General features: G+C 42.2%; 1 protein-coding gene across 1 annotated transcript; it reads left to right on the top strand.

Annotated features, from left to right (window-relative positions):
• Nucleotides 1–208: 208 nt before the first annotated feature.
• Nucleotides 209–27658, top strand: SLC26A3 (solute carrier family 26 member 3). The gene is made up of 19 exons (XM_087861192.1): nt 209–408; nt 1012–1151; nt 2370–2480; nt 2741–2913; nt 4388–4552; nt 6313–6465; nt 6850–6932; nt 10491–10638; nt 10750–11064; nt 13992–14087; nt 15429–15535; nt 16675–16744; nt 16835–16927; nt 18451–18546; nt 19324–19557; nt 21134–21188; nt 22909–23051; nt 23171–23236; nt 25004–27658. The coding sequence occupies exons 1-19, from the start codon at nt 278–280 to the stop codon at nt 25025–25027; spliced, it is 2403 nt and encodes an 800-aa protein (XP_087717318.1). The 5' UTR covers nt 209–277; the 3' UTR covers nt 25028–27658.

The raw sequence follows: 27658 nt of genomic DNA, 5'->3' as shown, positions 1-27658 counted from the left end.
ACCCAAAGGAGCGATGTCCAGCTCCTTAGAGTAAAAAGTGATTTCGCTGTCTCAAAACACAATCTCGGTCCCTTAATCCTGCCTCTTTTGATCTCAAAAGGTGGTAACATTCAGTTCAGAGATCACTCATCTGTAAATTGCATCACATTATCTCCGAGTTATTTAAGAAGCAAGCTCTGTTTGGTTTCAGGCATTTGAACCTGCTAAAGGCAAGAAGAAGGGTTTGCCACATAGTTCCAAAGGTCTTCCTCTTAACGCAGCCGTCAGAGAAAGCAAAATGATTGAACCCATTGGGAACCAGTACGTCGTAGCCAGGCCAGTGTATTCTGCAAATGCTTTCGGGGAAGAACATAAGAAGAAACAGAGATATCATAAGACCTTCCTGGATCATCTCAAAGTGTGTTGCAGGTAAGATATTTTTTAAGGTACTGGTATGAGGAATAAGAGAAGCACTTTCTTCTAATTTTCCAAGCTCTCCTTTCTGGCTTTAGCCCATCGCCTTCAGCAGCTTCTTATCTTTCGTTTCCAAACCTACTCCCTGCCAGAGCTGGAAGGGGAATCTCTAAAATGAACACCATCTCAGCTCTCAACACAATCTCTCCATATCCGAGCACTCAGAAATTAGGGTGGAGGAAAGTTCTCAACTGAAATGTTGTAAAATCCAAGCTGAAGATGACAGATAAGCTCTACTATAGCTAAAGAAACGCAGCATTTTTCTGAAAGAAAGAAAGAAAGAAAGAAAGAAAGAAAGAAAGAAAGAAAGAAAGAAAGAAAAGAAAAGAAAAGAAAAGAAAAGAAAAGAAAAGAAAAGAAAAGAAAAGAAAAGAAAAGAAAAATCCTTTGGTGATGACCAGGGGAGCAGTCAATCTGGGTAAGGAGGCAAGTGTTAGTGGGAAAGGTGGGGTGGTTCATTATGAAGATAGTATCATCTTTACAAATTTTCCACTACAATTAGGTGCCAAAGTTACAACTGGATATGAATTAACTAAGCATGGCTTTCAATGTTTTCAGCTGTTCCTCACAGAAGGCCAAGAAGATTGCCCTGTCTTTGTTCCCCATAGCATCTTGGTTACCAGCCTACCAGATAAAGGAATGGCTACTCAGTGACATTGTTTCTGGGATCAGCACAGGGCTGGTAGCTGTACTACAAGGTAACTTTTTTTAATTGAGAGGTAATTGATATGTCAGAGAATTCATCCTTTCCAAGTATAAAATTCAGTGTTCTTTGATATATTGTACAACCATCACCATTGTCCCAAGGTTGTGCAACCATCACCATTATCTAATTCCAGAACATTTTAACCACCAGCACCATTCTCAAACCCTCCTGTCCATTTGGAGTCACTTTCCATTACATCCAACCATCTCCCTGGCAATGAATTTCTGTCTCTATTGATTTGCCAATTCTGGGCATTTCATATAAAACAGAATCACAGAATATGTGGTGCTTTGTGTCTGGTTTCTTCCACGTGACACCAGGTTTTCAAGGTTCATCCATGTTGTAGCATGTGAGGGTAATTTGCCTCTTTGCATGATGGCTAATATTCTACGGTATGGATAGACCACACTTCATCCATCAATGGACATTTGGGTTGTTAACATTTTGTGACTATTAGGAGTAATGTTGTTATGAACGCTTGTGTACAAGTTCTCGTGTGAACCTAGGTATCAGTTCTCGCGAGTATATACCTAGGAGTGTGATTGCTGTCACATGGTAACCCACTAGCGACATACAAGGGTTCAAATTTTTCCACATCCTTGTGACCACTTGTTATTATCTGCCTTCCTTATTTTGGCCATCCTTGTGAGTCTGAAATAGTATCTCATTGTGGTTTTGATTTTGATTTCCCTGATGACTAATAATGTTGAACATCTTTTCATGTGCTCACTGGCTATTTGTATATCCGTGGAAAAATGGATCTTTTGCACATTTTAAAATTAAGTTCTTTTTCTTGTTGAGTTGCAAGGGTTCTTTATATATTCTGGATACTAGACCCTTATCCAAGATACAATTTGCAAATCATTTCTCCCCTTCTGTGGGTCGTCATTTCACTTTCTTGATAGTAACCTTTGAAGCACATGTTGTAACATTTTGACGGAGCTCAATTTATCTGTGTTTAATTTGGTTGCTTAGGCTGTAGGTGTCTGTTCTAAGAAACCATTGCCTAATCAGAGGTCACAAAGACTTACACGTATGTTTTCTTCTAAAAGTTTTATAGTTTTAGCTCCCGCATTTACATCTTTGATCTATTTGAGTTAATAGAGTAAATGATTTTTAAGGTACAATCTGAAACACTGGAAGAACTTAATGAGGACTTTTGTGATTCCCCTTGCATGAAATAAGGACCCTGATGCTTCTGTATTTACAGGTTTAGCATTTGCTCTACTGGTCACCGTCCCCCCAAGCTATGGATTATATGCAGCCTTTTTCCCAGTTCTAGTCTACTTTTTCTTGGGCACTTCTAAACACATATCTGTGGGTAAGTGAATTTGTGGGCTAATTAATGCTCACATGGCTTTTTCTTTATTAACTCCATTTGCCACACGCTGAATCGATTCTAATTGTGCATAATCCAGGACAGCAGTCATAGTTTCTTGTAAGAATTGGGACTGGGGGGTGGGGGGAGTGGAGAAGGAGGGCAGAACAGCTGGCAGTCTTTTTATCCGCTACATTATGGTTGAAAGACACCTGAGCTTTAGGGACCCCTATATTGACTACAGTGCATTCTCTGTTAATTAGGTCCATTTCCGGTTCTGAGTATGATGGTGGGAGCAGTTGTTGCGAAATTAAGCCCATCGGAGAGTACAACCACTGTGGAAATCTCTAACAGCTCAATAAGTAATGATTCCTCAACAGACGAGTATAAGGTGATGGTGGCTGCCACGGTCACAGTCCTTTCCGGAATCATTCAGGTGAGCGTTTTCTCGTGCAATCGGCCCTCCCCGGGCTGCTTGTCCTCACTGGTACACATCTTTCTCTTCTGTCTCCTTCCTGCCACCCCTCCTCCTCTTCCCTTGGCTTTCATTCCTTTCTCAGTAGCCTGTGGGAAAGGAGAAGGGCCCCTCCCCCCAACCCGAAGTGAAGGAGCAGGTCCACATTGCAAAGATGAGTGAATGCAGGTCTAGAGAGAAGGGAAAATGGGGAGAGAGAGGCCCCAGTGGTGAGGAGTGAAATACCTAATTTAAGTAATAGTGACACTGGCATCGTTGGAACTTTTTTCTTTCTGATTCCTCAGGGGCTGTAATTGAGTTGGAGGGATTTGGGGTTGAGCACTTTGAACTGGCCATACCAAAGATTTCAGGAAAGCTGAAGAGGATTCTGGAGGGGCTAAAGCCTCCCTCCCAAACCACACCCCGGCTCCGTTGCTGAATAGTGGATAGTGAAAGTGGCATGGATTCTTCAAGATGTTGGCTGAGTCTCTGATTAGTAATATTATTGGTTAAGACCAGTCCTTAAAGAAAGAGAAAGTGAGTTTAAACAAGGACATTAGTGGTGTACCCAACTGGCAGACAACATGGCCGGTTCTTTTCTGAATCTAGCACCTTTGCATGTCCACAGCTCCGGCTGCTTCCAGAGACACAAATGGAAAGGCAATCCAGGGATCCAAGGGAAGGAGAATCTGTCTGTGCACTTTACTGCAAAATACCGAGGCTTTGGGGGAACGAACAACTTTGGCCCCTGGTTAAAACCGAGCACTTTGGAGGCTCCGTACACAGTTGTGTACTTCTTTTTAATATATATATTTTTTAATTTATTTATTTGACAGGAAGAGAGACAGCCAGTGAGGGAGGGAACACAAGCAGGGAGAGTGGGAGAGGAAGAAGCAGGCTCCCAGGGAGCAGAGAGCCCGATGCGGGGCTTGATCCCAGCACTCTGGATAGGGCAGATGCTTAACGACTGAGCCACCCAGGCAGCCCCGCAGTTGTGTACTTCTTATGAAAGTCAGGCAACTTGTTTGAGGGCGTAAGAGTGGATGCCCACCATGAATGCCGCAGCAGCAGGCAAGCCACTTAAAATACCATGGGAAAATTTATGAGGGCTGATGCTGGACAGGATTCTGCTAGGAAAGGTATATGGGTGAATCTTCTAAAGATACGGCCCCTTAAAAAGGGGTGGGTGGAGGAAGAAGCCTGGTACTTCTCAGCATGTACCAGACGTACATGCTCTGTGAATACTCTGTGACATTCCCCCTTGGGGGTAGGATGGGGGAGGAGGGAGAATGAGGAACCCCGAACCCGAAGTGCTCCGGGAGGCAAGGACACCTGCTTCTTCATTTACATAGAGGCTAAACCTTTACATTTTGAATCATTTCCGATGCTGGTTCTCTAGTGGCTGAGGGGCACCTGTGACCTACACTACCAAAGGCCTTTGCCCTTCTCTTTCTAGTTGCTCATGGGGGTCCTGCGGTTCGGATTCGTGGTGATCTATCTATCGGAATCCCTCATCAGCGGCTTCACCACAGCTGCGGCCGTGCATGTCCTGGTTTCTCAGCTCAAATTCATGCTTCAGCTGACGGTCCCAGCATACAGTGATCCATTTTCAATTTTCAAAGTAAGTAGTCCTTTTGCCTCAAAAATAGTGAAATACATGAAATGTACTATCCTGTTTCTGGGAGAGCGTTCCTTCCGTGCCTTCGACGTGGGGCTTCCAGACAACTCCCAAGAAACCAACAGGTTGTGAAATTTAGTCACATTAAGAAAAAATTAGTGGCCAAGGGAAGAGCACTGAATATCAAACCACATCTACCATTACACTAACATGAAAACCACAAATCAAGTACCACGTCTCTGAGATTCGACTCTTGAGTGTTACTTAAAAGAAAAAAAAAATCTAAGTTCATTATTAAAGTCTTTAATATTTTGTCCCACGATTTAAAAATGTCCTCAAAATCTTATTTTGAAAGAAATGTGCTGAGTGATAATGTTTCACTATGTTTAAAAAGTAGGTCTTGTTCTTTTCAAAATGGAGGTTCTTTGGACTCTTTTACACGTCCCCGTTTAAAAGGAAAAGGAAATTAGCCAATATGTAGATAGGACAGTGTGAGTAGCACTTCTGACTTGGAGCTCTCTCTTTTTGTCTTGCTGAGTCTAGCTAAAGGTTTTCCTGTTTTATTTATCTTTTCCCAAAATCAGCTCTTAGTTCTGCTGATCTTTCCTATTGTCCTTTTAGTCTCGCTTTCATGCATTTCCACCCTGATCTTTGTTGTCTCCTTCCTTTTATGAGCTTCGGGCTTATTGGTGCTTCTATCAAGACAGTCGTCAGGAGCTGAGACAGAGTTTGCTCCATATCGGAACCAACACTCCCTCACTCCCATCCAGGGCTCGTCTACAAGTGGAGTGTTCGAGGAGCAATTTGGGATCTAGTTTGGGCTTGCTTGGGCTCTCTGGATCCCACGGATATGGAATCCAACTGGCTTCAAAAATTAAGATCACGCACAATGCACCATTAGCCAGGAACCGAGTTTCCAAAAGTGTCCCAGACAGTTAACTAAGAAATGTGAAGGGTCTTAACCTTAAGAAGAAAAAAAAAAAAAAAAAAAAAGCCCAGGAATGAAGGGGGTACAAGCTAAGAAAACTATTGGGGAGCAGAGGTTATTCCCTGGATACAACAATGATGCTGATTATAAAATAATGGCCCATAAGACCTAAGAGCAGACGAGACCAGTTGTAAAAATGTGAAAAGTATCCAGGGAATTTTGACACCAGCCAAAGAGATTCCCAGCAAAAATGCCCCAAGCATCCCTATAGCAGTGTGGTGCCGACGCTGTGCTAACTTACCCTTCTCGTATCCCCATGCTAGTGGCTACAATTACTCATTCATGGTTAACGTGGGCAGAACAGAGAATCACCCTTCCATCCACGCCAGTCCTTCTTGCCTCAATGTTTTTTTAATCTGTTTGGAAATAATCGAATATTACATCCAAATTATACGTCGATACAGCACTTGGGAAAGAAACAAAACAAATGAACAAATACACAAAAAGCAGAATTGGAACCTATAAATACAGAGAACAAGCTGATGGTTGCCAGAGGGGTGGGGGGTGGGGGTTTGGGCCAAGTAGGTGCAGAGAGCGGGGGATACAGTCCAGTTATAGAATGAATAAGTCCCGGGAATGAAGGCCCAGCGTAGGGATATAGTCAATGACATTGTAACAGAGATGCTGAATCACTCTATTGTACACCAGAAACGGATGCTGTGTGTCAACTATACTCAAATTTTTAAAAAGGTCATAAAAAATAAAAATAAGAAAAGATTCTTAAAAAGGAAGAAAAAATATAGCACTTGGCTGTTTTTCACTTTTATAATTTTAGGTACTGAACTCCGTATTCACACAATTAGAGAAGACTAATATTGCAGACCTTGTGACCTCCTTGATTATCCTACTGATTGTATTTGTGGTGAAAGAAATGAATCAGCGCTACAAAGCCAAACTTCCAGTGCCCATCCCAATTGAACTCATCATGGTAACTGATCGTCTTAAGACTTTCTTTCCTCATTCATTAGTCTCCTGTTTTTATGTAGAAAACCTTCAGGAGGTTTTAGTGGGGCAGAAGCCACCTCTACAGTTTCTGGGTGTCAAATTTAGTATGGTTTTTCTCTTCGTTCCGAATTCATGGCTTCCTTTTGTGATTTGGGGTTCATTCTCTCCGTGCGAGACGAGGACGGCGCAGAGCAAAGCCTCAGAGAGGCCGGCAGGCGCATCAGAGCTGCGGGTCTTCCCTCTGGTGGCTCGGAAGAATTGCCTCAGGACTTTTTTAAAGCAGCAGAGCCTGGGCTAGAGATTCTGATCTAAGAAGACTGTGAGTTCTCTCTCCTGTTTCTAACTTGGGCAATTTGAAACTTTGCAGACTGTGATCGCAACCGGTGTATCCTATGGTTTTGACTTCAAAAACAGGTTTGACGTGGCTGTGGTTGGGGAGATGAACAGAGGGTAAGTGTGTCTTTTATGGGGCATCTCCAAGCACTGACTAGAGAGGGAGCAGTCAGTTGGGAGGACTGCCAGCCAAAAGGTGTTCATCCAGAGCAGAAACGTCCCTCCCTGAGGAAGGTGCCAGAAAGGCTCTGCAGTTCTTAATATCAGAAAGTCAGTCCTGGTGGAAGAACTCACAAACCAGTTGAGCAGGGATTCACACGCAGGGAAGAATGGAGCAAAGTAAAAGAACAAAAAAATAGGCAAATTAAACCTGCTTCTCATACAAAGGAACCAAATGAAACCAGATTTCCTTGTCCATAGATTACTATAAACAATAGGCAGTTGGAGGTGACTAGAGCCAAGTTCTGACAGTTCAAAAGAGACACAGAAGGAATACCTGTAGCCCATGGCTTGAGCCATCCCGATAGGCACACTCTGTCCTTTCTCGTGATCCAATTCAAAACAAGGCCAGAGCAACACTGAACCCTGTGGAAGGATGGCAGGCCCAGTTCATACAAGGACTTTGAAAATGCATTGATTGCATTGCCTTTATTGGATTGAGAAGAGAGATCCAGTTTTGTGCTTTCTTCTCTCTGCCCTCTGACCAGAGCATCAGTTTCCTCTGATTTGCTTACCAAGGACAGGTTGTGTTCCTGTTTAAAACCAACCAACCAACAAAACACAAACAAAAAACCGATCTCCCTCCCCACGTGCTTAAGGAGTGTTGGAGAATTCCAGGAATCAGCATTTATATGCATTGTTGACTTTAAAATAACCAGTTTTTTTAAAAAAGCAAATGTATGCAAAAACTATTTTTAGCACCAGACATTCATTTGTTACACTTAATGAGCCTCGAGCACTGCTTTTCATTTAAAAGATTTTTAAGTAGCAATTAAACTGAAACTGAAGGCTATTTCTGGGGTTTCTCTCCACCCTGCAACTTACGAGTGATTAAACTTTATTGAAAAGTCTTAGATATAAACTACCTAGACTGATAGACATAGATAGGTAGATACAAAATTAAAGAGGATCTTGCTAGAAAGGATTTTGGAAATAAAACATAAACGAGGTCATTGAGTTACAATCTTCACGACTTTTCTTAGTAAATAATCTTGAATGTCAACGGACCTCCCTCCACAGTGTTTGTGGGGCGGGGGAAGGAGTAACTCAAATTTATTAATCATTACACTAGACAGAGAGGCCGGGTAGCCTGGTAAGCCCGCTCAGCTGCTCTAGAGGCAGAGTGCCTAGGATTAACTTCTGAGTCACTTCTTGATTGGGGGCAAATAACTAAATTCTATGCCTCCATGTCCTTAGCTGTAAAAATGAGGCTAAAAATAGTAGCTATCACATTGGATTCTTGTAAAGATTGTGTTCATACGTGTGACGCGCATGCTTAAGAGTCTGTCCGACAGTGAGCGTTCACACTGCTTGATTACCAATTTAGCATCTAAATGAGGTACTAAGCTCTTTACATGCTTTTTCCACTCCAGTTTTTTCTGGATGATGATTGGGCATTTTATTTATTTTTTGTTAAGATTGTATTTACTTATTTGAGAGAGAGAGTGTGTGCACACGAGAGAGAGCACATGAGCAGGGGGAGGGGCAGAGAGAGGGGAGAAGCAGACTCCCAGCTGAGCAGGGAGCTTGACATGGGGCTCGATCCCAGAGCCCTGGGATCATGACCTGTGGCGAAGCCAGACGCTTTACTGACTGAGACACCCAGGTGCCCTGAGTGGGCATTTTAAATTTCTGATATCATCAATAGAATATAACTGAAAAATAATGATTATTACCTATCGCTCATCTGCTGTTAAGAAGTATGACAACTTGGAAGTGATTTTGTGGTCACACACACGGGCTGAAGGAGAGTGATCACGGAAACAGTCAAGGAGCCATGGAGGATATACTCAGATTCCAGGGGGGTCCTATAATAATAGCTCGTAGGCACTTCATACTCCACAGTGTGTAAATAGTATTGATGTTCATTATTTTATTTGACCCCCCCCTCACAAAAATTATGAAGAAAAGAAAACAAGTGTTACTATTCTCCCTTTACAAATGAGGAAACTGGCCCCGGGGAGGGGAAAGCAGCAGAGCCAGGAAATGAATGTTTCCAGCCTGTAAACCTCCATCATACCACTCCGTCTCTGGTATTTAGAGGCTAGGACAAAAGAATAACAGGCTGCTAGTTACTGTAGCATAAAAAGCAAATTTCAATTGTATCATCAACTCGGTATTTATTTTTGAAAAAACAGTATTCCAGGCTAACGTCCTGGTTTATGGTAGCTGCAGAATGCCCAGATACCTCATGATACTTCTTCAAAATAAAGGCTGTAAATATATGAACATGCATATTCATAGAACACGACCAGCAATTAAGAAAGAGTCGAATGGACTCACCTTCAATAAAATTTGGGTCAGAAACACACACTGACAGGAAGGAACTGAGCATTTCAGTCAAGGGATGTAGACACGGAGATACTTGTACCTTTTGTAACACAGTTGGCAAATATCATTTGACTGTTCTAAATTCATGAGGTACAAACACAGAAGGGTCCTCCCTGAATTGAATGTGTCCCTTGACGCTGTGTGACTGTAAATGCCCTTCCCTGTCAGCACCACAGTTGCTGGCCCCGCAGTACTGAGGAACCCAGGGCAGAGTCCAAGGCCCATCTGTTTGCTGAGGGTTTTTCACGGAAGGTATTGTTATCGATGGCGGGAAGACTTTCTCGCTTCCCTTGGCTTTAATTGTGTTTGCTCAAAGACCTTCATCCATGGTAACTATTGGAACGATTGTGGGTGATGCTTTTCAATCCAGTATAACAATACAAGTGGGACCTAAGACATTTTGCATGCAGCTTATGGGGATATAAGTGTACATTATAATGGGCTATACCAGCAAAATACCAGATGCTCTGCTCTCATGGGACTGGATTTCCATTCTTGTACCAAACGCAGGCAGCACTGCTTTTCAACAATAAGATAACAGATTCCAAAGTTTGCAGTGGTGCTAAATTCTTGCTGGTCACTCTTCAAAGTGAGACCAAACTCAGCCTAGACTGCATTCACTCATTGATTTGCCCAACAATTATTGACTACCTGATATACCCCATGAAGAATGCTTGGTCTTGGTCATAGAACAATGAAGTCCCAGTCCCTGCTCTGTGTCTGGGCAGAGAGTTGCAGGGCAGGGGGGGTAAGGAAGGGAGGCATCCAGGGCTAGAGAAGCACAGAGAATCTCACCTAACCCTGACCATGGTGGTGAGAGAAGACTTTCTGGAAGGAGGGATGGGGATGAGGGGAATGGTTCAGGCAGAAGGAACAGCAAATTAGAAGCTTCCAAGGGGAGAGCACAGATGATGCCTTGGAGAAACAAACAGACAAACAAACGAAAGCTTGGTATGGCTGGAGCATAAATTCTGGGAAATGATAGTGACTGAGCAGGAGTGGGGGTGGGGAAGGGATAGACTGGGGCCTTGCTAAGAAATATGGGCTTTTCCTGAGGGCAAGTGAATGCTGTCGAAGGTTTATTAGAGGTTGGTGACGTTCAAACTCGCTCCATTTCCTTTTCAGATTTCACACTCCCATGGCACCCGACATGCAGATTTTCCAAGAGACCATTGGGGACAGCTTCAGCATTGCGGTCGTTGGCTTTGCGGTGGCCTTCTCCGTGGCCAGCGTCTATTCCCTCAAATACGATTATCCAATCGATGGCAATCAAGTAAGTTCACAATCTGTGCTGGGTCCCATTAGGCAACTTTAAGTAATATTTTGCGGACATCGTACCGCCAGTGCCATTTCTAAAAAGGATTCCTCTTTGTTCTCTTGCCAGGAGTTAATAGCCTTAGGATTGAGTAACATACTCAGTGGATCATTCAAAGGCTTTGCTGGGAGTACCGCCCTCTCCAGATCGGGGGTTCAGGAGAGCACTGGGGGCAAAACACAGGTAGTCGCGGGTCTCTACTGCGAGGGCCGTCCTGGCATGGGCACTGGACCAGCGACTCCGAGCCGGGGTCCGGGCGCAGGGCGCGGGACCGATTTTGCAATGAGAATCTTTTCGTCTTTACAGATCGCTGGGATTCTTTCCGCTAGCATCGTGCTGATGGTCATCTTAGCCCTTGGATTTCTTCTGGAACCACTACAAAAGGTAATGCTCGTCTCTCTTTGGATTCTCTCTATCTCTCTCTCTCTTTCTCTGCTTCGGGTAATGATGAATCAAGGAGCCTGGTTCTTCCACTCTGGAAGCACAAACTAAACAGGAAAATGAGGGAACTGCAAATTCTCCAGTACTCGTCCTAGCCAATAGTCTGGGGCCAAAAATCTTTATTTTTCCCCCGGCAGCATTTTATGAATGCTAGGAATGCAAATGCCCCAACTCCGTTATCTGCTCCACTCTCCGCACGTTCGTTAAGCCCCGAAAATAATTAATGTTTAGACGGAAACACTTAGGCGCTGCAGCTTCAATGTGGATTGACGGAAGCAAAGATTTCCTTAAAGGTTGAGGTCATCAGGGACTCTATCGAGTTCAGAGAGTGGTGCTGCCAGCCACACAACCCATTCTTACAGACCCACCCTGCAGCTCCCCGAGTTTGGTAGGACTCCAAGACCAGCACTGTCAGATGGCAGGATGCGGGTTTGTGCCATGCACAGACCTCACGCCATCACCCCCTTGCTCCTTGGTCCATCTCTCCTGACCTGTGATTTTTGAGGGTTTAGGTTCATGCTTTGAAAACGGCTGCAGCACCCAGATTAAATAAATAACAGCAGACCCTGGGGCGGGGGGAGGATCTCTAGGAAACCAGACAATGGTAACTACCTTGTTCTTTGTGGAGGTGATGTAATTTTGAGGTGCTCCACCGAGCCCTGGCTCTCAAGTCCTGGGGACCTACTTCTAATCCAGGCTCTGCCTCTTCTTCTGTGTGTGCTTTTAGGCATATTGCTCCACCTCTCTGAACCTCACATTCTCCATTTGTAAAAATAGGGAGGGAAACAGCACCTGCCTCACAGAGTCGCTGCGAAAGCTAAATGAAATATTGCACGTGAAGGACTTAGCCCAGGGCCTGGCATGGGACAAGCACTTAAGATTGTAGCCACTGGTATTAATATTATTATTGTATCGTTATTATTCTACAAACATTATATTACACTTCTCACTACGAAGGACATAGAGATAGGACACAAGCCCACAGCGTTTCTTGGTTGATATCTTCTGATATTTTTCCTTGTTGGTTGGTAGCTGGAAAGTGAATCTGGTCTCAGGTTTCTAGACTACCAGCGTGGTCATCCCAAAGAGCCTCACTGACCAAATCTGTCTTCGAGCAATGCAGGGTACTCTTTGCCGAGAACATGCATTCTCCAGAGGCTAACCTACTGATTTCCAAAGGAATAGCATCGAAGGAATCCTGAAGTCACCACCAAAGAAATAGAAGAATGTCTCTCTCAGTAAAAATAAGTGCCCATGCAACCCCCCTATTAGAGAATCCTGCCCTATCGTGCTTCTCCCCAGGGGTATACTTGGGCTGTACATCGCCCATGCTGAGTTAGAGAACCTCAAGAAGAAATTGCTAGTTAAAATCCTCTCTCTTACAAATAAAGCACACCTGGAGACATTGTCTGCGACGTGAGTCAAAGCTCCTTTGACAAAGGACCCATGTGATGAGTTGTATTGTATCTACAATATCTGTTTGACCGAAATAGCTGGTTTACTTCTCTTTATCATGTGAACCATGCAAAATAACCCACAATAATAGCTCATAGCTAATGATAAATGTCTCCTGAGTGCTGATTAAGCATCAGCAGTTCTCAGCATTTTTAAAAAGATTTTATGTATTTATTTATTTGAGAGAGAGAGAGAGAGAGCATGAGCGGGAGAGGCAGAGGGAGAGGGAAAGAGAATCTCAAGCAGACTCCCTGCTGAGCATGGAGCCCGATGTGGGGCTCGATCCCAGGACCTTGAGATCATGACCTGAGCCGAAACCAAGAGTCAGACGCTTAACCCACGGTGCCACCCAGGCATTCCAGTTCTTAGCATTTTATATCTATTCAATCCTTTACATCAACTGCAGTATGGTGACCTGGTTCCTGATAAAAATTATCCCTCTTTTCCTTTCTATGGCTTCCCAGTGCTCTGTAATCTCTACTTTTTAAAGGGCTCTCCTGTGTCTATATTGCAATGAAAATTTTTAAAAATTGTTGCTCCGTGGACTACTGACCAGGTGAGAAAAAAATGCCTAATGGAAAGAGAAGGGGTATAGGCCTCTTCTGCAGGCGGCACCTGACATGCTTTATACTCAAAGTCCCCAACGGAGGAGGCAACGCGTACAGAGTCCTCACCCAGCCACCATGGTGCGGACATCTTCCGTTAGCTGTAGTGCGTGATCAACACCAGGACAGGGACACAGGTGCGGTACTGTCAACTAGATGACAGAAGCTACTCAGTCCTCAGCAGTTTGTAGCTGGCGTTCATGTGTGAATCATTGTTTAACCAGTTAACCATTGCTTCACTGGGAATTTCCTTTTCAGTGTCACACTCAGCCCGGAGTCTGCTTGAGATTCTCCCTCCCTTACCCCCCACCCAACTCACACGTATGCACTCTCTCTCTCAAATAAATAAATAAGACCTTTTTTAAAAAAATGGTTGAATGCTGATCAACGTCAAAGGTCTGAATTATGATTCTGAGTATCCCAAGCTCCCTAAGCTTTTTTATTTTTTTTTTAAACAAAGAGCAACCCCTTCTCCCCACCTCTAATAAATTAACACACTTTAGACTGTCTCTGATTGAGAAAAATTTATTTCAGGCATCAGTCTTAACATCTGCCTGTCTCTGTCCCAAGGTACAGGCCAGTAAGCGCTTTCCTCTACCCATAGCCTGGCACTGTCACCACGGTGAGGACAAACGGGTCAGAGTCCCAGGTCTGGTGTGTCTTGCATGCACTATACACCGGAAAAAGGGTGTGTTCTGGGATAGGCTTTGAGGCCCTTTAAAGGACAAACTTATCTATAACCTTCACCTTTGCTGCTGTATGACTTATTTGATTATCTCTAAGTACATCTGCTGCTTATGTTTTTTGCAGTCTGTCCTGGCGGCTTTAGCACTTGGGAACTTGAAAGGAATGCTGATGCAGTTCACGGAGATACGAAGACTGTGGCGAAAGGATAAATATGATTGTGTGAGTAGAAGCAGCAATATTTGAGAGACAGAGAAATCAGGACAACATGCTAATGCTGATGTGAAATGCATATTCATATTGTAAATCAAGTGAAATTTTGTCTCTATATTATCTATTCAAATAATCTGAGTTTATTTCATTTGCTATTTTTTAAAAGATTTATTTGTTTGAGAGAGAGAGAGTGCATGTGCTTGTGCATGCATGGGGGGAGGGGTAAAGGGAGAGGGAGAGAGAGAATCTTGGGCAGACTCCAGGCTGAGTGGGGAACCCGACTGGGGGCTTGCGGGCTCGATCTCACAACCGTGATATCCCCATTTGGAGCAGGGACCAAGAGTCCGAGGCTTAACTAACGGCGCCCCTTCATTTGCTATTTTTAAACTGCATACTCGAACGATCCTTCTCTGGAATTTTAATTTAAAAGAATGAGCCACTTGCAAGTAGGAGACGCTCCATGAAACACTAGAAGGGTATGGTAGCTTCTGTTCTTCATTACATCAGTTGTTCATTTCCAGAGAATCTGTGGCGAATTTAAATTCTGAACATTCCTTTTGGAAATACTCTATAAAGGTTCCCCTTGCTCAAGACATGCCTTGCTATGAGACGCAGAGTCCATAATTTTGTCAGGATCAAAGTCTGGGGCATAAAAAGGTTGTTAACATATCCTATGGTACTTAACAAGCATTAAGCAATCAGCTATACTTGGTTTTCTTTTGTTCCCGATAGGTAATTGTTGGGGATTTTAATACCCTTTTGACATGCGAGAATTCTTATACGGATAGTAGCCATTTATAAAATCAGCAGACCAGTAAGAAATCAGTATAAGCCCTGCCAATTAATTTGCTGATTTCAACCAACAGCTGCTGGTCCTGCCTTTGTAACTGAGCCAAACAGACTCAGGTATTTCCTTAACTGGGTCAGGGATGGGATTAGAAATGGACACACTGTCTTTGGACTTGCTTGTGTTTCTGGGGCTCTGAACTTGAGCCAGCAGAAATGACCTCTCGAAGGCATCCAGGTGGTTCAGTCGGTTAAGTGTCTGCCTTCAGCTCAGGTCATGATCGTGGGGTCCTGGGATCGAGCCCCGCATCCGGCTCCCTGTTCAGAGGTGAGTCGGCTTCTCCCTCTGCCCCTTCTCCCCGCATGTTCTCTCTCTGTCTCTCTCAAATAAATAAATAAAAATCGTTAATTAAAAAAAATGACCTCTCGAGGCAGGTCCCTTGTCCTGTACACTTCCAACCTCTGATTTGATTCTAGAAGTTCATGCTTCCTCAAAGCTCTGGACCTCAGACACTGTAGTTGAGTAGAGTGAATTGTAGTGCATGTGTCTCCTTCTTTTTACAGCTAATTTGGATCATGACCTTCATCTTTGCCATTGTCCTGGGACTTGGTTTAGGCCTGGCAGCTGGCGTGGCATTTCAGCTCCTGACCATTGTGTTCAGGACCCAATTGTGAGTGTTCATCGTGCTGCCTCCTTGCCGACTTGGACCCGCCTGTGGGAAGGGACAAAACTTGTCACTGATTGAGGGGAAATTGGTTTAGTCAACAGGCATGCATATCCATCGAGACTGGCCATTCTGTTCTTCCTCATGTTGCTCTCCTCAAGGACTGAAGGGCCATAGAATGTCCTGACCTCAGAGCCTAAGCCCAGGTCCCACCAGCTACTGGTCTGTTCCCTGCTTTGCCACCAATTCAGAGAAATCATATCAACTGCGGAGTCTGGAAACTAGAAGTCATTATCCTCTGAGCAGATGTAATGTCTTTGCCATAGACTTGCCAGAAAAGGAAGTGGGTTCCAGAGAAGATTGTGGGATTCTCCATGTCTAGTGGAGGGCTGTTCCTCTTTACGGGTTGCTAGACTGTACTCCCATCGAAAAACAGGGGCACTAGAGAACTTCTCAGAGGCCCCTGTGATCCGAAAAGTCCACAAAAACTAGTTAGCATTCTTGATTCTTAACATTCAGTCCAAACATCTTCCTGATTCTTAAATCTCTGCCATATAGTGTCACCACCATGTGGTCACTCAGCCTATGTTGGATGACATGGTGTGACAGGGAAATAGGCTTCTTGGTGGCTCAGGAGTTCTAGAACAGAACAGGAGTTCTGGGGTGGTTCAAGTTAATCGCTGGCTGATGGAACACATTCATGTTGAAATGTTCCTGCCCTGATTCATTTATGTTTTCATTCATTTCTCGGGGACCCATCAATCATAGAGACAGACTGAGTGGCTGTAGGCAAAACACTGTGCTTCTCCATGCCCTCATCTGTACAACTGGGTGACCGTATTGATTTCACTGAATAACTGGGACATTCGGAACCCAAACAGCAAAAGCCTATGGGAGCACTTTGTAAGCTGGAAGGTGGTAAATGGGAGGCGCTGTTTCTAGGCTGTTCTAGGAGGGGTGGGGGGATAGGTAAAATGAGGTGTTTGTCCCCCCCAGGGTGTCTAATGGCATGATGATTCCCCAGCCCTTTACATTTTGAAAGTGAGCCTGCTCATAGTCTTGATAAGCTAGGGAAAGTCAGTGTTAGCCTCACGGGCCTAACAAACACGCACGAGTGATTCACTTGGTGTCGATTTTCCCTGCAGTCCAAAATGCAGCACTCTGGCTAACGTGGGAAGGAGCAACATCTACAAGAATCAGAAAGATTACTCAGATGTAAGGAAGATCTGTTTTTTACTTTGACTTGCTGAAAGATATTAATATGAGTCCAGTGGGCTCGTCTCATATTACTTCTCTGCCTTACAGATGTACGAGCCGGAAGGGGTGAAGATCTTCAGGTGTCCAGCCCCCATCTACTTTGCAAACATTCATTTCTTTAAACAGAAAATTATTGATGCTGTAAGGTTTGAAGTTGTTACTTTTTTTTTTTGTAATTTCACTGAATATTTAGGAATGAAATGTTTGCTCTGTAACCAGAGGGTGATTGATTTCATGCATGTTGAAGCTGCATTGTGTCGGTGTTTTTCTGTCCCGTGTTCCAGAGCAGGTGAAACTACCTTATAAGGGGTCTATTAATATGTTGGGAAATAAGGCCCTTTGGATGAGGTTCAATACAGTCACTTTTTTAAAAGATTTTATTTATTTATTTGACAGAGAGAGTGAGAGCACAAGCAGGGGGAACAGCAGAGGGAGAGGGAGATGCAGGCTCCCCAATGAGCAGAGAGCCTGATGCAGGACTCGATCCCAGGACCCTGGGATCATGACCTGAACCAAAGGCAGACGCTTAACCATCTGAGCCACCCAGGCCCTCCCCGAATTACCTTTTATCAAATTCTGCTGTAGAGTGAAAGGACTTACCCCAAGATTTGGGGCTGCTGGGTTTTTTTTTAGCAGAGAGTATCCTACAGATTTTCTTTGGGCGTCAACTTTAGACACAACAAGACAGTACTTACTATTTGACTCTCATTGAATATATTCAGGATAGCAAATGAATATTTGGAATGTGATTGAAAATGAATAAATATAACATTAATGAATACTTAACACCAAAGAACAGCTGAGTGTCTCTGATGGACTGAAGAGAAGATGACAAAGAAGCGGTCTCTAAGGTCAAGAAACAAAAGCTCAGCACTTATCCTCCAACCTGCCTTCCGGTCTGCCCTGTCTTTTGCATACAGCACATGCCTTCGGCCCTAACTTTCATTCTCAGTATAGCATGCATCCAATATTTTTCTACCCAGCTATTTTTTTTTTCAAAAACGGTCTTATATTGCTTATATGGCTTTACATACTGTGCTTTTCACTTAATCTAGTATCTTCCATCTAACTATATTTTTCTTCCCTCAAGGATTTTTTTTAATTACATAATGTGATTCACCTTACTTATGACTCTGGAGCGAAATATTGCTACAGCAAGACCACATTTGTTTTGCAAAGGAGAAAATGAAGGTTGCCCTCAGATCTAATATTAAAATTATAAAACAAAATCATGTAATAATAGATACTATAAAATGCAGTCATATGAAGTTTAATAGAATGAAAATGATATAGAAGCAGAGTACTAATTAAATGCCACCATATCCAACAAGTAGAAAGTAAACAAAGTCCCCTCGGAGTCACACGGGCCAAAAACACACAGAAATTTAAGGAGAGTTGAGACCTATTGACGGGTAATTTATGGATGAACCCTGCGTGGCACAGAGGTTTTCGAATGTTGATAAGGGTGTACAGGCTGAGCAGACCAAAGTCGTTGACACAATGCCATCACTGTCGTTGTTGGAACCACTTCTAAATTTTACGACACGTATCTTTATTATATGCCTCAGTCCAGCCTATCCTACTTAAAGTTATTAGAGTTCTCCTACAGAATATTCCACAGTGTCATATTCTGCACTCCTGTAAGATAGCAATGGATTTTTCAGGTTGGTTTCAATCCACTACGAATTCTACGCAAGCGCAACAAAGCTTTGAAAAAAATCCGGAAGCTGCAGAAGAAAGGCCTATTGCAAATGACACCAGTAAGTTTCTTTTCTTTTCTTTTTTTTTTTTTTAACGGGAAAAAGTATATTTTTATATTTATCCACAGGTAAGTTAGTATTTCAATAAGCCCGGATTTCTGGAGACAACAAAGCCTTAGCCCACGCAGACTGTGTATACGTCTGACAATTTGTATGACCAAATTATAGCATTTTGGCAAAAACCTTCTAGGCCTCCTTAGCTTTTCCTAAGGGCCTCTTTTAGTCCTGTGAGATTCCAATTATTTCCTGGGGATGAAACCAGTAAGTTTCTTAACCACATTTCTGGGTATTATAGCTAAAAGCGTATAAAATGTCGTTCAAGGTGTTGGTTCCATTCCTTTACGTGAAATGCCAGATAAACAAGGAATGTCAGGTGTCATTTAGTGTCAGACTTTTAAATGGCATCTTTAACATTTTTGTTGTCCTGGGAAAATGTTGATTCTCCAAAGAGAAGGGCTTGACCTAACTTTGAATCTGAGCTTCAGAAAACTCACTGGTTTGGTTTTTTTTTTAAAGATTTTATTTATTTATTTGACAGAGATAGAGACAGCCAGCAAGAGAGGGAACACAAGCAGGGGGAGTGGGAGAGGAAGAAGCAGGCTCATAGCGGAGGAGCCTGATGTGAGGCTCGATCCCATAACGCCGGGATCACGCCCTGAGCCGAAGGCAGACGCTTAACGACTGGGCCACCCAGGCGCCCCTCACTGGTTATTTTTGACATAGGCAATGTTTTTCTTGGTCAGAGTTATCATGCATATTTATTGTCTCCTCTTACAGAAAGGATTTATATGTACCAGTGATGGCTTTAAAGATTCTGACGACGAGCTGGACAACAATGAGATAGAGGAACTGGATCAGCCAATCAACACCACCGACCTGCCCTTCCAGATAGACTGGAATGCCGACCTTCCTCTCAACATTAGTGTCCCTAAAATCAGCCTGCATAGCCTTATTCTTGACTTCTCAGCAGTGTCATTTCTTGACATTTCTTCAATGAGGGGGCTCAAAACGGTAATTACTTTTTTTCTTCATGAAAACAGTCAATCAGGGGCCAAGGGTAAAAAGTTATATGTGCGAAAATATGCTCCTTGAGATCATACACACTTAAGTAGAAGTAAATCATAATCTTAGGATGTTCCACGCAGAGTGGGAGTGGGGTGGGGTGTGTTCAGTGAGCTCTTTAAAAGAGCATTTCCCAGGAGGCTGGCATATAATTTTGAAGACACCACACCCATATTTCTCATGTATGCCAAACCTGCCACTACGCAACTACGCCCACACTCCCACCACATTCCAGTTCTGCGGGGCCTTCGGATCCTTGTGGGCATGGTATCCAAACTGTTCTGAAATACAGAATATCTGGGAAGGTCTTGGACAAAAGTAGAATAGTAGATCCTTTTGTTTTGTCTTTATCCATTATAAACTGATGAGATTTCATTTGGCTGTATAAAACTCCCCCACCCCACCATCACCCCCCACCCCATCACCCCCACCCCACCAAAAAAGTAGCTACGTGAAAGAATCAATGGCAAATGTGATTTAAAAATGGGACTAAAACCTTTAGGTTGTACTCTGTTTTCCTTCTATGGTTCTGTCAGCATTTCTAAAATAAATCTGTTTCCAACAGAGATGCAGAAAGAGACATAAAGAAAATTCAAGAAATTCCACATTTACCCCTTTTTCTTGGGCTTTCACAGAAACCTGCCTACATAAGAACTGAGCTAAGATAAGATCTATTAAATATGGGTGAACTGGATACAAAATTAGAAAATTGAATCAATTTCATTTCCTTCAGACTTTTAAAAAGCTTAACATCACAGAACTCTCAAAACTACTTGCTTTTTCTTTTCTTTCTCTGTTTTTGCATTTGTTTTAGCTCTGGAGAAACACACACACACACACACACACACACACAATTTGGTTTTGGTCCCAGCAGTATAGCCCAAAGGACAGGGACTCTGCCTTATGTTTCTTTAAAGCCCTTATTCTTGGTTCAGTGCCTTGTAGAGGTTCGGTGTTTATTGATGATGACAATGATTGTAATGATCATCTAAAATAATCAATAGTATAAGCTACTCTTCTTACCTTCCATGACCTCACTATATGACTAGTGGTATTTATTCTTAGCCTAGGACCTGGAAAACAAATCAAGATTCATTGGCGTTACTACATCCAGTCACTGTGGACAGGAATAATGAACAATTTACAAGGCATAGGGTTTTGGTTTTTTCTACTTCTGTGTAGCTAGAAAGCTCTGGTCAAGGTCATCCCATAAAGGAAATGGTTTTCAAACTCAATCAGAGCCCATCGTGAGAGTGGAAACAGAAGATTTCCCCGTCATACTTCCCGCAAGAATGAAAACGTCTAACTTCTTTCTGAAGAGGAGAGTTCTCCGCTTTGGATTTATTTCCTTCTGTCGCAGAGCCTTGTTGTTAACTTTAGTGTCTCTTTGCACTGTTATCTCTTCTCAAAATGTAAAAGGTTCTTTAAGCAACACATCACCCATAAGGCATAATTATGATCATTTTCTTTATGTTTCTGACAAGTAAAACTGTTCCCTAAGGAAGATCTACTTTCTTTTTAACAGATTCTGAAAGAATTCATCAGGATCAACGTAGATGTGTATATCGCTGGAAGTGATGGTAAGTTGTTTTTATGTTCTGACACTCACTCAGGCTCATGGCCGACTCTCAACGTAGATGGTCTCTCCAAAGTCTAGGTCTTGTTTATGATCACCGAGAAGGTAGACAAACCAATAGCATCTTTATATTTTAGTTGTATTGATATGTAATTAAATTCACAATTTGAACCTATTTTAATAGGCAGCAAAAGAGTGAATATGCAACCATTTTTAACTCTAATCTTCCTGAAAAGGTAGGCTTGTTTTCTCTCTTCCTCACCTTCCTCGATTCCTCAGCCCATATTACAGTATCTTAGGAGAAAGCATTTTAGGGACAGGGGACAGGTGCACAGTTCCTGAGGGAGGCATGAAATTGGCATCTTTCGTCTTTCCACTCTACTAGCTCCTCTCTGTAAAATCTATAGACGTATTCTAGTTTTGAGGCTTCCTTACAATTAAAAATATTCTGTTGATCTCAGCAACCCTTTAATCCACTAAACAATTGTACTCCTTCCCCATCATCCCAGATCTTTTTGAAAGTGTCCCATCCTGCTTCCTCTGCTGCCTGGCATCCCTCTCTTAGTCCTTAACTAAGATCATCACCTTCCGTCCCATCACTCATCACCCACCTCCATCCCAGGTTCTGATGACCACCATGCGCTCCTCTCTCCTCCTCCCTCCTTCACAACCAAGTCTGGCCAGTGCTGAAAGCTTGCCTGTGACCAGGGTGTGTGTCTTCCACCTCCATGCTTTTGTACCTTCTCTGCCTACATCTTTCTCCAAACCCTGGGCGTTCTTTTAATATGATACCTGCTCGGCCAGGTTTTCCCAAACACCTATCAAGAGGAAACCATCTTTCCTTTCTCTGAATTTCCATAGCACATGATCTGTATCTCTCTTACTCGTTCAACAAAAATGTGAGGACCTACTATGTGCTGGCCATTATTTTAAGAGCTAAGAACACATTAAAAAAATTGGATTGCTTCCTGCCTTTGTTCTTCTAGGGCACTTTTCTTTTCATTACTGTACGTATATATACATGTTCTATTTTCCTTGAGGGTGAGTCTCATATGTCTAATTTCTCTCTTGATCCTTCATATTACTCAGCCAGGGTTCTGCACACAGTCCCCACGAGGTAATATTTGGTTGAGTGATCTGCACAAGCAAGTGCTGGGTAGTGCCTACAAGAAGGGGGTTCTGCAAAGATAACTGGAGGGGTAATGTGGGGTGCCAAGGAAAATGCTTTCTGAAGGAACATGGCAGCTTTAGGAAAATGGACTACAGTAAGTAACTGATAAATAATAGGTCCAGCAATCCAGAACCAGAGCATATCACTGGTCTATGAGCATATGTCCCATTTTGGCAGAATCCCAATTTTGTATAAGCCACACTTGCTGCTCTAATCATTAGCCAGGGAGATTAACTCACTAGGCTCTTGCCTAAAGGAAAATGGACTGATTTTCTTCTGAGAAGTACTAAAAGTTTTCCTTGTTTGAATCTTTTCCTTCTTTCTTTTTACATTAGGACAGTAAATGTATTTTTTTATTAGAAAGGTATCCTTTTGTTCCAGAAAACACCGTACTAACGGTACACTGGTATCATACCACTGCGATCCCCGAATACCTCACCAAACATCAATGAACTGCACATTTGCAAATGGAAATTCAAATCTCCAGTCTCAAGAAGAAACCTGTGGCCAAACAATTACTTCTTCCTGTTATTCTTTCTTTCCCTTTCTTCAGATGATTTCATTGAGAAGCTTGCACAGTGTGAGTTTTTTGATGATGAAGTCAAGGACTCAATCTTTTTCTTAACAATCCATGACGCTGTCTTGCACATTTTGATGAAGAAGGACTACAATGCTTCAAAGCTTAATCCCACTCAGGTACCAGCTCTTTGTGACTTTCACATTTATATAGAAACCATCTATGCTTAATTCCCCTTTCTTTTTCAACATTAAAAAAAAAATGTTCCTAATCCATGATTCCATTCTGGTTTTCTCAGGAAAAAGAAAAGAAGTTTGATTTTACCATAAATACAAATGGAGGGTTACGTAATCGGGAATGTCAGGTAAGATTCTTCAACAAGTTTAGCTTTATCTTGATATCACAGCAAAAAACTGAAAAGCACTGAGGCCTCTTCCAGCATGCTGCAGAAAGTCCAGCCCTTGTTTGAGCCTCTGGGCCTCTTCCCTAGAAAATGAAAGCAATGCTAATTTTCATAGGGACTTTGGGGGAAAATAAACTCAGACCAGAACAAAAAAAGGACAGAAAATGGAGATACTAGGTCTCTATTAATGCAATATTGAGCATATAGAGATCTTTTTACGTTTTCGAAGTATTTACAACCAAGATCTTATTCTAAATAATCCATGAGGCGGAGAAGGTATGGCTGTTTCCACTTCCAGATGAATGAGTGATGGCGCTGAGAAGCTAATGCACACTTTCTGCTTCCCAGGTACATGGGAAAGTCCCCAGCACAGAGCCTAGCCCAGCCCTCTCCTTCCTTACCAGAAAGATTCGCCAAGTTCATTTAACTAGATAGTTGTATTTCACTTTAGAACATTCATTTCTAGAATATTCAGTCCTTTAAGGGAATGTCTCCAGTTTGGGAAAAGCAGAATCACAAATCAAACGGGGTATCTGCTATAGGTCAGGTACATGGTAGGTGTATTACACTCCTTATCTCATCCTTACAATATGCAAAGAAGGTATCTTCATTTCATAAATGAGGAAATTAGGAAGGGCTCAGAGAGCTTAACTAATTTGCTTAAGGTCACACACCAAAGTGACAGCAACAGGATTTGAAGCAAGATCTGTCTGATGCCAAGCCCTGGGCTCAATTCCCTATGCTATACTGGCTCTATCCTTTGGTGAAAGACTAATGGAATCAGGGATCCTGAGAATCTAATGATTGCCTTCAGGTATGGAGGTGGCTGATGGTATTTCTCTTATTTGAAGAAAGGCTTAAAATGAAACGAAAAAAGGAATTTAAATTAGAAATGACAAAGTATATAGCATAAGATAATCTTAGACTATTATTAAAAGTTATGCCAAATTGGAAAAGTTCCATGAAAAAGCCATTCCAGAAGTTAGATAGGCCTGAGTGAGAGGACATTCTCAGAAAGCACCAGTCCTGTTTTCAAGCAGCCGTGTTTCCCAGGGCTGGATTGTAGAGAAACCCACATGTGGCACCTTGCCTGAGCCCCCTCTAAGGAGAGCCTTACTAGAAATCCTCTCCACAACCGCTGGATTCAGAACTGTCACCAAGCTGGAAAGGATAAAGTGTAGAAACAGAACTTAAACCTAGTGTGTCAAGTCAAAGCTTCAGAACCTACCATTTAACAGAATGTTGTCAGGACCATCCTGTACCTCTTTCCCCATATTAAAACAAAAAACCGAACAACAAAAATTTAACACCAGCTCTGTACTACATTACTTAGAGGAAGACAAATCAGGCCACCAGTGGTGATTCACATAAAAGCTGAATGTGCCTGACCAGCACACAGAACCCCTTGGAGCTTGTGTGGCCTCCGACACAGTTGTGAAGGGGTGTATCGCTACAACCATTGTATTGTTATTTTGATTAAGTTATATTAGGCCTTTGAACGGTACACTTACATCATAACATGGTATCACGTGGGTCTATGTTCTCCAAGTAGCAGGGGAAGGTCATTAAAATTCAAGACGAAAAATTTGTGGATGACTCTGGTAAATCCTACGTCTTAATTTTAACAAGAGGGACCACATTTGCTCTTTTTAAGTTACAAAATACGATTACTGAAAGGGGCAGTACTTAACAAATCTTGTAAGACAAAAACTTTCTATCTTCTTCCAGGTGCCAGTTGAAACAAAATTCTAATCAAAATAGAATTCAGACGGATCCTCACCTGTCATATAAAGAAGAACTTTATACCCAGGAACTTATTGATAAGTTCATACATTGTATGAAGAATAATTTTACTTGACAGAATTATGTTTCAAACTTTGGAACGAGATTGTTCTAGCATGGTATATTTTTCACATGTCTAGTATAAAATTATGTAAATACTCTTAATTTTGTATCTTGTAGATTTATCAAAGGAAGAAAATGTTTTGTTTGTACGTATTTTTATAGCACTGACAGATTCCCATCCAAGCCACGACCTTCCTGCATAGGTTGTGCAGTGTATTTACACCACTGCTTGGAATCTTGTAATTTAAACAGTTCATATGGATATATTTCCCTTTAAAAAAAATTCCATTGTACAGTGGATATGTTTTGTTTTGTTAAATTTCTTGCTAGTTTTCTGAAATACACCTGCTGTGGGTCCCCTCTGTAATGGTCTGGCTGGAAACCTGACACATGAGAATCATCTGAAACCCCTGCAATGACACTTAACTTTGCCCGGAGTTTATGATTATCATTATAGCCTTTTAACGCACCCAATGACCTCTTACCCAGATCTAGACACAATCCTTCTAATGCCATATCTGTAAGTATAATTAGCTTTTAAGGCAAGTCCTTTTTTCCACCTCATAGTATGAGAATTGTATAAGCTAATGAAGATATAAAATGAAAAAGCAAGAAGGTGAAAAGCAAAGAGAAAACATGATGGGTAACCAGCTCTTCCTGGCCTTAGAGGAGAGAAACGATAGTAGGACAAAGTCTGACTCTTTCTTCACTGCTGGTGAATATTTGTAACTCACAGGGCAGAACAAAACTCTAGAGCTCAATTTAGCTGGAGAATGAGATGCAGCACACATGCTTCTCTTTTTTTGCTGGCATTGTTCTTGGTGCAAATTTGTATTTATTTTATGTAATAGGTAATTTTGTACCTTTGTAAAAAATAATTTCATCAAGGAAAAGTCCCAATTGTTTTAGATCTCACCTCTAAAGGTTTACTGTTCAAAGTACCCTTCTATCCTTTATTAGTGTCTTTACTGAGCCCGTCAGTCTTAAAATCAATTACAGGAAGGTAAAGCAAAGGTTTATTTGCATAGCTACTCTTAAAAACCAGAATACAAGCAGTCTTTGAGGCAACAGCTCTTAAATCTTTGAGTCACAGATACCTCACACACACATACATTTTATGTAGGATTTATATACAATGCATTTATGTAAGGCTACTCCATGAATGTCAGGTTAAGAGCACTTTTTCTGTAGAGGTCAAAGAGTGGAAATTAAAAACATAAGCCTGTTTCACCGATCATTTGACTTGGGAGTGGAGCAAAAGCCTGATGTAGGATTATGGCTGATGTCTGCATCATCCCAACTAAAGGTGCTCTTTACACCCTTCTTGCTCATCAAAGTAACATGGAGCACTCCAAGCACTGTGCCCCCATTTCAATCTATTCAACCTTAACACTTATCCTCACCCTTAAATGTTTTTTCTCCTAGGCCTCTAAGGTGGATATGCTTTGGGTAATGGGAATACATGGGGGTGGGCCTCTCCTTGCCTGCCTCAGAGCAAATTTGGAAACTGGTACAAAAATCTGATCCCTGAGTTAGGAAAAGGCCAAAGATCATGTTGGAAGACAAAAAGAAAACTTAACATAAGTCAGAGAAAAACTGAAGGAGAGAGGATACCCAGTGATGCAACTGGGAGACAGGACAACTTGTGAAGAGACAGATACATTACTGAAATTAAGAAAGGTTGAAGCTAATATATGCTGAGCAGTTTATTCTTAAAATTTTTCTAATAATTATTTAAGTATTTGATACACATTCTTGTCTAAACACAGCAGCCTACCACTTAGAAATTTCAATTAAATATTCTAAATGCAAGCTTGACCATACATGGCACAAACAAAAACAGACCATAGGAATCTTAAATTCGTTTTTCTGCCATCTTCATCTGGACATTGATTACTGACCTTCTCCCCCCAATCTGTTCTACCAGCATTTTTTACCACCCCAGCTAATGCCGACTCCATCCCTCCAGCTGCTCAGGTTGAAAAATCTGTCGGGAATTTCTATTGATTCTACCTTTAAGATATACCTAGAATCAATCATTTAATTCTCAAAACAGACCCCATAAGGTAGGTACTATGTTTGTCCCAATTTTTTAGAAAAGCAAAATAAACCAAGGCTCAAAGAGGGTAAGTAATTAGTCTGTTATGTAGTTGCAGGTAGTTGAGTCAGAATTCAGCCTAGACAGTCCAACTCCAGAGCCAGGCTCTTCATCATTAGGAAATATTATCTCCCAAAAGAAATTAACGTCTGTCTAAAAACTGATCTAGCACAAGGCAGGCTACACTCAGGAACAATATAGATGCATTCTACAGATTGCTTCCAAAGGCGCTAACATAGCATTGTACAATGAAAATGTCCCCAGAGGAAGATGGGGGAGGAGTAGGGGACCCTATTCCAACCGGTCCCCTGAATCAAGGTGGATATCTACCGGACCATTCTGAACACCCACGAAATCATCCAGAAATGTAAGAAGATATATCTGGATCTCTACAAACAGAAAATGTACCCAGAAAAGCTATTAGGAAACATAATAAAAAT

This window comes from Ursus americanus, chromosome 3 (assembly GCF_024610735.1).
Source record: "Ursus americanus isolate L20-20 chromosome 3, mUrsAme1.1.p, whole genome shotgun sequence".
NCBI classification, from domain to species: domain Eukaryota; kingdom Metazoa; phylum Chordata; class Mammalia; order Carnivora; family Ursidae; genus Ursus; species Ursus americanus.
This window is presented reverse-complemented; position numbering and strand designations above follow the sequence as displayed.

Bases quoted from the DNA above. Each gene is read 5' to 3' on its own strand.
- SLC26A3 (XM_087861192.1), top strand. From the start codon at position 278: ATGATTGAACCCATTGGGAACCAGTACGTCGTAGCCAGGCCAGTGTAT. The intron at 4,553-6,312 runs GTAAGTAGTCCT...TTATAATTTTAG, and splicing joins ATCCATTTTCAATTTTCAAA to GTACTGAACTCCGTATTCAC. The intron at 23,052-23,170 runs GTACCAGCTCTT...TGGTTTTCTCAG, and splicing joins CAAAGCTTAATCCCACTCAG to GAAAAAGAAAAGAAGTTTGA.